We start from the raw sequence: 11,894 nt of genomic DNA on the forward strand, positions 1-11,894 counted from the left end.
TTCCCCCTCAACACTACCTCTCGAACCAGTGCTGGGAACGTGATCATCTACTGGAGGAGTTGGTTCATCGGCAGGTGCTTCCCGGTTTCCACCTTCTTGAACCTCAACTCTCGAACCAGCAGGGTTCTCCTCATTCTGCTCTTGTTGCTCACTTGTTTGCACTTCAGTATGCTCTGGTGAATCTGGAATATCTATTATCTCAGGAGCAACTGGTGCACTCCACCTTTTCCTATTAACCATATCGATGGGAAAGCCTGGGAGTTGGAGCAACAAAATTTCACCCTCTCGAACTGTCTGAGCTTCATCTGTTGCATTCGAGGGTGTGGACTCAGGTGGTGGCAGTAGTAAGACAGAGTTAGGTGCCACCTCATGTGCTTCAGAGGTCTCGGATTCACCTCTCGAAGCTACCTGGTCTTCTAGAGCAGATTCACTCACTTGGGACAAGGGGATTGCCGCAGTTGGAGTAGGAATGTCAGCATCATCTCGAGCAACCCCAGAGGTCTCTCCTGGACCTCTCGTGTGTTCTACACTTTGTCCCAAGGATATTGCTGTGGCAAGCCTGATATCCTCTCGAAATTGAGCATCTAGTTCAGGATCTTCTTCAGGCTCGGCTTCATCTTCTTGTGCATCAACAGCTATGCCCTTTCCTTTGTCAGATCGACCAAGATTACTCCTGATTACTTGCATCTCATGGGCACGGTTTTGAAGCTCGTCGGCTGGGATTTCAGTGAGATCTAACCAGTTTAGTGCAAATCGTTCCTCAGCCTCCATCTCTGCTGCTCTTGAGATTAATTGATCAAAGGGACCTATTCTCCAGTTGATCCAGCGAAGTACTCTGGAGAAGTCGTCCAAACTCGATACATTCTCAACACTTTGATTCAATCGAGATGTGATTTCAGCATTCAGCTCATCAGAGTCAGCAGGTAGGATTTCTGTTGCTGATGCACACTCCACAGCTTGTTCAGTTATTTCTCGAACAACCAAGAGATCATGTGTCCACCCATCATTCAGAAAGGCTTGCACTGGGTTCCTGACCACAGTGCCCTGACCATCAGCAGCCACCACACAGTCTAGATCTTCAGCTGCTGGAATATCTACCTCTCGAACCACCTGTCGTGGTTCCTCAACAATACCCTGTACTGGATCACTGATCCCAGTACCTTCAACTTCTCGAGCCTCCTCTTGAGGCAAACCAACAGATTCATCAACATCCTCAGCACCATCAACAGCAAGTATATCAACACTTAAAGTTCCTGACAGGGACTTGGTAGGGGGCACTCTCTCAACCTCAGTGGCCAGTGTAGCCTGAGGTTCCCCCTGGGCTTGTGCCCTGTCCTCAAATGGTACTTGTATAACGGACGGTGTCACCTCTCGAACCTGGGTGACAGCAGCAGTCTTGGTCCTCTTGGCCTTCCTTTTCGATTCAACCCTCTTGACTAGGGTGTCCAAAAGCTCGTCATCAGAGCGCTTCTCCTTAGCTGGGGCTTTCCTTTTGCCCCTTCCCTTAGGCTTTGAGGGTGAAGATGCATCTTTAGCACCTTTTGCCTTAGCTTGAGGTTTCGTTCTACCCATATAGGTATTCCGATGAACCTCTCGTCCTTCCCTCAGTTCGAAGCCCTTCAGTCTCAATAGAAATTGAACAACAGAGCCAAAACCAACCTTTTTGTAGATTGTCAGGTCGGAGTTGGAAACTGAGCTCTGCACTTGGTGTTTGAGGCAGTCGAAGATGATGTGAGCCCAGTCCAACTTGTTGTTGTTCCAGATGGCGTGGAGGATTTTCAAAGTGTCCAGATTGACTTCGTCTGTTCCGGACACCTTGCCGAGGATGAATTTTATGATGAGCTCGGCGGCTAGGGCAAACCTCTCCTTCAAATGAAATCTGCGGAGGGCAGAGGATGCTCTGGGTGGTGCAGTCTCCAATCGGATTTTGTCCCAAAACTCCTGCTTATCCATGTTGTAGTCCGATAAGTGCTTGACTGCCTCCTCCGACGTAGCAAAGTCGAATGCTGCTCGTAAATCACCCATAGAGATTGTTATGTCTATTTCGTTGAAGCGGCTTTCAATCTTGCCCTTCGTGACCTTGGCATGAGCGAACCATTCTGTGTAGTCGAGGTCATGAATGGTTCGGTAGTCATGCGTCATGTACCGCATTAGTCCTGCCTTCTCAAATTTCTTCAAGACTCTCTCCGCCATTGTTGGATTTGGCGAGTGGGTGATGAAGCCATCTTTGTCAAGGATGCTTCCNACCTTTGATCACCAAGCCCGCGTCAAGCCTCAGGTTTCTTTCGCTCGGACAGCAGCCAGGATACTCCACCTCCCTTGCTTAATCCAAAGCAAGACGTTGTTGATAGTCACAGTTGAATGTAACAATCTCCAATCTGACCACAAGCTATCGTTGAATCAACTTTGATGTAGAGCAGCTTTGGTCACCTTCTGGATGTATGACAGTTTAGCTTTGTAACTCTCTTCGAACACTAAGATGTGTTCTCTCGCTGTATTGAATATCAGGATGATATTCCAAGTTAACCACTTTGCACTGGAACGTTTTTATCAGACACCTCTTGTTAACCTCTTGACCTCTTTCACCAAAAAACCTTATTTCTTCTGTGTCTTTACGTCCTTATATATGAGAGTAGAAGAATAGTTCCGTTGGAGGGAAAACTATTCCGTTTGAAATTGGTCTCCCACGCCGAACATGGGTCTTTGCACAATTTCAGCATTTTTCATGGAGTAGTGGTCTTGTAACTTGAGCCTTTTGTTTTGTAGTGAATATTCCATATTCCACTTTCTTGAGTTCATGCTTCACTTGCTTCTTTTGGATAAAGTTACTCTTTTTATGTTCCCATCATTCCTTGTTTGGGGAATCTGACCACTTCAGGATTGGTGCACTTCTTGACCGTTTGTGGTGGACGTCTGACGTGTCATCCACTTCCGTCCATTTTGAAACCTCCCGCTCAGCACCTCTTCAATATTTTATCTCCATGATATTCTTCTTCTCCAAACTTAGAGTATTTTATCTGCACATGTTGACTAACATTCAGCCTCTTGGAGAAGTGCCGGTTTATCGAGACCATAAAAGATGTCTCGACCACTTGATGTTTCAATCCCATGTATCGAGAGGTCTATCTCTCGAATATTCTTTACGTCTCGAACTCGATAGGTATATCGAGAGGTCCTTACCTCTCGAACTTGGCTTGTGTCTCGAGACTTAGTTGATGTCTCGTAGACCCTTATTCCTCCAGAGTTGTCTCGTGCCTGCTTCTGATCTATCTGTTTGCTTACAACACGAAAACTTCTAAGTTGTTCAAACAAGTTTACCTTAAGCTTAAATATTTCCCGGGTTGAGCTCAAATTACCCGGTTGTATTTTCGCTCTTAGTTTACTTATCGAACTTACATTGTTTTGCCTATGTATCGAGACTTGGGGATTCTTACTTAACAGTTGGTATCATCAAAACCTATTACATGATGTTCCTAACACCTAGGCCCCTACAAAATAAAAGGTGAACCCCAATTGAATGCATGCTTGAAAGGTGTGAATATAGTTTTTCTTGCTACCAACTCATGAGACTTTAAAACTTCTTCGGCATATTCCTTATATTTAGATGACATGAGCTTAGTGGTCTTGGTGGATAGTGTAGGGGATTTCACTCACTCCATTCTAAATGCCCGCACACCACTAGATTGATCAACCGATGAGAGTGCATACTATTCCTGGTGCTTATATGATTAGAGCTTAGAAAGTATGATTGTGATGTGTATAAATGGGAGTGTAAAAGTGGGTGTGTTATGTCGTTTCGCTGAGGATTGGGGCTATGGCACGTAATTGTGTGAATTAAGAATACTAGGCACTAGAGTAAGTGAATCAACTAGAATCCAAGCAACTAATAACTGAATGATGGAAAATAAAAGAAATAAATTGATTAAGGAATTAACTGTATGATAAGGGAATGGGTCAGATTAGGGAAATTGTAATCTTGATGTTCTAACAATCTCAGAATTAGGGAAGGAACAATTAACCTAGGGATGTATGGGCAATGCACATAAGAATTCAATTTAGCTACTTTCTTAATCAATAAATCGAATTAGGCTACAATTGCCCCACTGTCGTGATGCATCAATCATAACCTTAAACACCTAAGCATTGTAAGCCCCCAAAATTACCCCTATTCTCATAGTAGGAAAATTAGGTTGAAATTGGTAAGGCTCGAAGTCTCCATCCAACTTTCGTTGTAATGAATCTCTCTCCTAGACTAGCAATTAATTGTGGTCATCAATCAATAACAAGTAGAAAGCAAATCCCCAAATTAACATAAACCCTAGGTAAAAGATTCAATCCCTTTATGCAATAATCACAAATTGAACATCAAGATTATCAATGGACCCCTAATCCAAACCCATAGGCGAATTACTCACGCATGATTAAAATAAACAAAGCAAAGCAATAATAAATAACCATAAACATTGCAAGAAATCTGAGAAGAAAGTAAATAAAGGAATAAGAGAACTGAACTGATAAAGAACAAATCTAATTTCCATCTAAGATTCCAAGCTTGAAATTAAATAATCTAATGTGAAACTAATCTGAACTATGCTAGGGAAATATAAAGAGAAGGGAAAAATAATCTAACTAACTAGAGTTCAGAACTCTGTAAGGGAACCTCTTTAATTGTAGAGAATAGGTAGAATATATAGGAGATAGATGGGACTCGGCCCATTACGCAACTTCCAATTCTTTTCCAATTTGTATTCTTGTTACCTTTCTTCCTTGTAATTCCCTTTTCTTTCAGAACTTGTCCAAAATGCTCCAAAATTCTTCCTTTGTTGTTTTTTGTAGATAATTCAACACTTGAACAATATAACACACAAACAATTCCCAATTTCACTAGGATAAGGGAAATACAACTAAAATAAGGGGTGAATTATTGTACAAAATAGTAGATATCAATTCCCCCACACTAGAACTTTTGCTTGTCCTCAAGCAATTACCCAGGATAATCCACCCTCCAAACACTGCAACTGATCACACTTCCTGCCTGCTCAACCAATCATTCCACTAACTGACTTATGAAACCTAACCTGCTTCAAGAATCATCTCAGAATCACAAGTGAATTCCCTTCTCAGGCCAATAATCGGGCACTAAAATTAAGGTAGATTAGAACCCTGTATGCTCATGTACTTAGTTGAGATTATGTAAGACTTGGCTTAAGATGAACTCCCATAGACATGCCCTTCACACTCACATAGATCACTCTAAAACTGCATGCTAAGATCAAATAAGACTTTATTTGGCTTGTAATGTGGCTAAGGGTGAGTGGCTAAACAAAGAAAGGGTATGGAAAAATGCACAAAAGAGAGAGAATTTCACATCTATTCACAACTAAACCTAGAGGAGACATGGAGAATATGAATCAAGAGAGCAAAACATAATTGGAAACACAAGAGTATTCTACACTAGTGGGGGTGAAGACAATTATTCCAGCAACCTGACTTGTACTTTTATTCATCCTTCTTTTTCTTTCTTTTCTCAACCACAATTCTTTTCTCTTTTTTTTTTCTTTTCAATATACCAACATTTTCTTTCCTTCAATTCAAACTAACCAAACAATTCCTTCACCACACCCCCACACTAGAACAAAGATAACAGGAATAACTCTATCAAAAGTAAGCTCAAAAAGGTAAGTCTCCTCTAAATTAAAGAACAAATGTTACATTCTCTCTAAGGGTGAATGGAAAATATATGGCTAAGGGCTAAGGGTTAAATGATAGGACTAAACAAGAAAAACAATACAAAGAACGGGGTTAAGTGCTTTGCACTTATTAAACAAAACAAGGCTCAAAGTGGACAACTAGGGAAAATAATTGTAACACAGGGTAGGTTTAAAGGCTTGGGCTAACAACAATGGCCTATATCACTTCAAAGCATGCAAATTCTAGACTTCACTATGAGAGCACTGAGACAAGCTATGACAGAACAGGTATCACCGGAATTCTACATAAGCCTTCACTAGCAATGCATAACACACAGGGGAAACATTTAGGTTAGAGGTTAACCTAATTATTGACAAGAGACTGAATTAAACACAAGCTCAACTTTGAATCATCCCTAACAAGCTAGGCTGCACAAGTACCACCAAACAAACCACAAACCAGCAGGAAGTAAAATGGTCACAGCCACAACACAAGGAAAGCATACTACCTTCAGCTGCAAATTGAGTCTTTCAAGCAAACTTCATCCAAATTTCATCAGAAATAGTACCCCCCACAGTTAATCTGGACATCGTCCCTGATGGACAACCAAGGCCCCACATACGAAAACAATAAAGAGATTCAAACTAGAAAGTAGGAAAACAAACGGGAAACTGATTTTATTTCGGTCCGCTATCACAGCTTGGGTCACGGCCGGGATGTGGCCCGTGACCCAGAGCCCTCAAAACTGCTCTCACCACTGGAATTTCTAGTGGAACCTCCCGGGCAGGGTCACGGCCGAGAGGGTGGCCTTGACCCAGACCCTCATTTAACCTCTCGGTACTGGAATTTCTGGATCACCCTCACGGCCTGGGTCACGGCCGGGATGTGGCCCGTGACCCAAAGCTCTCTTTTAGCCTGTACGTACTGGAATTCCTGAGCGGATGTCACGGCCGGGGTCACGGCCGTGATCCAGGCTTCTCTTTGCGCACTTCTGTTCTTTTCGCACCCAAGTTCAGTTTCACCTGCAAGTTAGTCTAAAATATGACCTAAAACACTTCTAAACTGTTCCAAGGCCTAACCTCTTCAATTCTAACTATTCCCCATTCTTTCAAAAGTAAAACAGTGCACACTTCTCACCAAAATAACCCAAGAAACACCACATAAGCAAGAAAAACTCCTAACTCTACTCCGAATTAAAAATAAAAAGAAAAATGCAGAAAAATAAAGTGCAAAAAGTAAAGGATAACATGGGGTGCCTCCCATGAAGCGCTGAGTTTACTTTCGTCAGCTCGACTCAACCTTATGGATGTCAGGTGAGATTGGGAGCCACGCGATCCGGTGGCTTTCTGAACTTAGCCAGCTCCCTCATCCATCTTTTGTAGAAACCATCGGAACCAAAGAATTTTTCCTTTCGTTTCAGCAAACTTGACTTTTCAGGGGGTTCAGGATCAATTGGGAGAACATGCAAGTCCCCTAACTCACTCTTTGTACTTTCATCAATGCGCTCATCCAGCCCTTCTATCAAGTAACACTCATCAACATACGAAGGCTGGTGCTTCGCCATTTTGAATATGTCAAACTCGATCTTGTTCTCAGCCACCTCCATCACGAGTTTTCCTCTCCTCACATCAATAAGTGCACCTGCAGTAGCTAGAAAAGGTCTACCAAGTATAATAGGAACCTTGGCATCTTCCTCTATATCCAAAACAACGAAATCCCCCAGTATAAAATACTGATCAATCATGACCGGGACATCCTCAAGAACTCCCACTGGACGCTTAATGGAGCAATCCGCCATCTGTAGGATCATGGAGGTGGGTTTTGGTGTGCCTAAGTTGAGCCTCTTGCATAAAGAATATGGCATAAGACTAACACTGGCACCCAGATCAAATAGAGCACCCCTAACTACAAATCCACCAATGATGCAAGGGATGGCAAAACTACCTGGATCTTTCAGCTTAGGAGGTAGTTTATGTTGATGAACTGCACAGGTCAAGGCTCCTTCGCTCAGATCCACCACCGCACTCTTCCCTGCCTTTTTCTTATTGCCTAAAATATTCTTCAGAAACTTCTTGTACGATGGAATCTGAGTGATTGCTTCAACAAAAGGCATGGAGATCTCCAACTTATCTAACATCTTATGGAACTCGCTCTCTCTATCAGACTCCTTTGATTTCCACAACCTCTGTGGATATGGTAACAGGTTGCAAGGTATAACCGAGTTATCTACTTTCTTGTTCTTCCTTTCATGCTTCTTACTCGGAGTACTCTCATCTGGCACAGGGGCTTTTCCTTTAGCACTATCTCTCTGAATTACAGGCTCCTCCCCACTCTCATCAAAGCCATCCTCAACCTGAATGCCCTCATCCTTCTTATCAGTTCTCTCAGGCACTGGATCATTTGAAGGAAGTGGATGATCCTTCAATGCTAATCCGCTCATAGTGGTGACTGCATTCACTTGGTGCCTTGGATTTTCTGTGCTCGCTGGCAATCTACCATTCGAAGATGAGGCTTGATTAGAAAACTGATTACAACCACCTTGATTTTGCCATGTGAGGCTCTCTATCAGTGCTTGTTGAGAGCTGAGAGCAGCTTGCTGAGAGATAAGAGCATTTTGCTGAGTGCTAAGGGCAGCTTGCTGAGACTCTACGGTTGCCAGTAACTTGCTCATCTGAGCTATCATGGTGTTCATGAGAGTCTGTATATCAAGATGCTGAGATGGTCTAGAGAAACCTTGACCTTGAGTGTTCCCAAAATTCTGATTCCCTTCCTGGAACTGCCCTTGATTGGGATTATGATTATTCTGATTATTTCTTGATTGCCTTGATTGTTCCAAGAGGGAACAAACTGATCTCTTCATTGCTGCTGATAGTTCCCATAACCTTGCCCCTGGCCTTGTGGTCTAGAATAACCAATGAGATCAACTTGTTCCACATTAGGTTGAGGGACTTGGTTACCGGAATTTAACAGATAACACGTCTGAGCTGCATGATTTCCACCACAAATTGCACAACATGCTACAAGAGGTACCTGTGGCACAGAGTAAGGGTTAAGAACATAAGGATTCTGTGGAATCAGTGGAGGCTGAGCCACTGCCTGGACACTCTAAGTAGGGCCTTGTACTATCTACTTTAGCATGTGTTGTATGGTATCCAGCTGAGCCTGCATTTCCATCTTTTCTTCAACTTCGAACATCCCAGCTGTGTTCTCTCTCTTGGGTATATCATCCCCTCAGTGTACCAGTAAGTATTATTAGAGGTGATCCTCTCAATCAACTGCTCTCACGCTGATAATTCTGGACCATCTGAATGAGAGTAGTCTTCAACTCAAAATTGTTTGCCTCAATTCGTGGATACACAATGCAATCTTCTTTAGTGAACTCAGGAGCTAAATGGGCTACCATGGGATTTGCTTGTGGGACCTGCTGGGCAAACTGTTGGACCAAATTGGGATTCATCTGATGGAGAAGATTTTGCATCCCAAGCCCATAGCCTGGCTGCTGATACGCAGGCTACTGCTGCATGAAGGGAGCTCCCAATCCTCCCCCAACATAGACATTCGGGTTTGGATCAGCCCCGAAGTTCTGTGCCTGATTCTGAACAATTGGCACTGGAGGATCAGCACGAACTCTAGGATTGTCCCCAGCTACCTCTCTCTGCCTCTGGTGCTGCTGTGTGTTGACACCAGTATGGGCTGGTTGCCCAGTATTGCTACTGTCTTCGGTTTCCATGTCTACTTTGAAGTCCTGGAACTCTCGAAGCCAATCACGTAACACCTTCTTTTCCCTCCTTAACTTCCTCTCAAGATTTGGATCGTAGGGACGAAGATCCGTGCTCCCTTTCGATCTAGTGTGCATAAAAGGAGGGAAACCTACTGTCAAACACAACCACAAACACTCTTTGAAGAAATTGGTTACGGGTTAGTGTAAATAAAGAATTTTTTTTTGTGTTTTTGAATAATAAAATAAAAACTTGATCTCCTAAAATTCACTAACTCTAATGCTAGTAAGAAAATAACCACACAATTAAAACCAAATTAACCCCTCCCCGGCAACGACCCCAAAATGTGATGCTGTATAATTGTGAGTGTAAAAAAGGGTGTAAATGTTGTTCCGCTGAGGATTGGGGCTATGGCACGTAATTGTGTGAATTAAGAATACTAGGCACTAGAGTATGTGAATCAACTAGAATCCAAGCAACTAATAACTGAATGATGGAAAATAAAAGAAATAAATTGATTAAGGAATTAACTGTATGATAAGGGAATGAGTCAGATTAGGGAAATTGTAATCTTGATGTTCTAACAATCTCAGAATTAGGGAAGGAATAATTAACCTAGGGATGTATGGGCAATGCACATAAGAATTCAATTTAGCTACTTTCGTAATCAATAAATCGAATTAGGCTATAATTGCCCCACTGCCGTGATGCATCAATCATAACCTTAAAGACCTAAGCATTGTAAGCCCCCAAAATTACCCCTATTCTCATAGTAGGAAAATTAGGTTGAAATTGGTAAGGCTCGAAGTCTCCATCCAACTTTCGTTGTAATGAATCTCTCTCCTAGACTAGCAATTAATTGTGGCCATCAATCAATAACAAGTAGAAAGCAAATCCCCAAATCAACATAAACCCTAGGTAAAAGATTCAATCCCTTATGCAATAATCACAAATTGAACATCAAGATTATCAATGGACCCCTAATCCAAACCCATAGGCGAATTACTCACGCATGATTAAAGTAAACAAAGCAAAGCAATAATAAATAACCATAAACATTGCAAGAAATCTGTGAAGAAAGTAAATAAAGGAATAAGAGAACTTAATTGATAAAGAACAAATCCAATTTCAATCCGAGATTCCAAGCTTGAAATTAAATAATCTAATGTGAAACTAATCTGAACTATGCTAGGGAAATATAAACAGAAGGGAAAAATAATCTAACTAACTAGAGTTCAGAACTCTGTAAGAGAACCTCCTTTAATCGTAGAGAATAGGTAGAATATATAGGAGATAGATGGGACCTGGTCCATTAGGCAACTTCCAATTCTTTTCCAATTTGTATTCTTGTTTCCTTTCTTCCTTGTAATTCCCTTTTCTTCCAGAACTTGTCCAAAATGCTCCAAAATTCTTCCTTTGTTGTTTCTTGTAGATAATTCAACACTTGGACAATATAACACACAAACAATTCCCAATTTCACTAGGATAAGGGAAATACAACTAAAATAAGGCGTGAATTATTGTACAAAATATTAGATATCAGCTTGCTTGAGGACAAGCAAGGTTTAAGTGTGGAAACTTTGATAAGCACCAAAAATAGTACATATTAAGGGTCTAAAATAGGATAAAGTGTAAATTTTTGTCACCCGTTTATAACAATCTCATGCATTTTAAGCTCGGATGTGATCAAAATCTTCTAACATTAATTTTAGGAAAAGTTTTGAAGTATTTTCACAGATCGAAAAGGGATTCGAAGCCAAAACAGAGCAAAAGGCAATCGAAGACGCGAAGCAAGAACCTCCCACGCAGCCCAACACGCGTGTGGATGGGCGTGGATCCTTTCCAGTAGCTCTCCACGCCCTCCACCACGTGTGGTGCTAGGCGTGGTTCGGCCACAGCGGCCATTTCAGAATTTTGGTTTTAGGTTGCCTATTTAAACCCTTTTTCGGATAGATGAAGAAAGAGCAATCATAGAATAGTTTTAGATCTGAAGTTTCCTAGGGTTTTCTCCCCTCTTGGGGGAAAACTTTCTTTCTATTAGAGTAGATTCAAGATCAAGATAGGAGGATTGAAGTTTCAAGAACAAGATGTAAATGAGCCATTCATCATGGATGGTACTCTTCTCTTCAATGTTTTGATTTAATGTTTGCTTTCTTTGAAACTTTCATTTCTTCTTCTTGTTTCTTTATTTTAATGATAGCTTAGAGTAGAAAGGGGATTGGTGGCCCCGAAGCTAAACTATGTGGTTGATTTGATATAACTTGCTTGAAATATGTGAGCTTTGTGATTGATGGATGATAAAGCTTGTGTGGTTGATGTTCATTATGATTTGTGCCTATGTGTGACCACATTAGGTAGCAAACCCAGTGAAAGTGAGTGTGTGCACGATAGCGGCCACTCACGAGTCCAACTCACCCACATCTCCGCCCTTAGTCCGAAAGGAAGAGGTCCGATGGGAGTGGTAGACAAGGTGTTTGATAAAAT

At 41.8% G+C, this 11,894-nt stretch overlaps 1 protein-coding gene across 1 annotated transcript; it reads right to left on the reverse strand.

The window, feature by feature from the left end:
- Positions 1 to 7,000: 7,000 nt before the first annotated feature.
- Positions 7,001 to 8,551, reverse strand: LOC116024096. The gene has a single exon (XM_031265001.1). The coding sequence runs from the start codon at positions 8,549 to 8,551 to the stop codon at positions 7,001 to 7,003; it is 1,551 nt and encodes a 516-aa protein (XP_031120861.1).
- Between the last annotated feature and the right edge of the window lie 3,343 nt (positions 8,552 to 11,894).

Source organism: Ipomoea triloba, chromosome 7, assembly GCF_003576645.1.
Source record: "Ipomoea triloba cultivar NCNSP0323 chromosome 7, ASM357664v1".
NCBI lineage: Eukaryota > Viridiplantae > Streptophyta > Magnoliopsida > Solanales > Convolvulaceae > Ipomoea > Ipomoea triloba.

Excerpts from the sequence above, each read along its gene's own strand:
- LOC116024096 (XM_031265001.1), bottom strand. The coding sequence starts at position 8,551 with ATGAAGAGATCAGTTTGTTCCCTCTTGGAACAATCAAGGCAATCAAGA.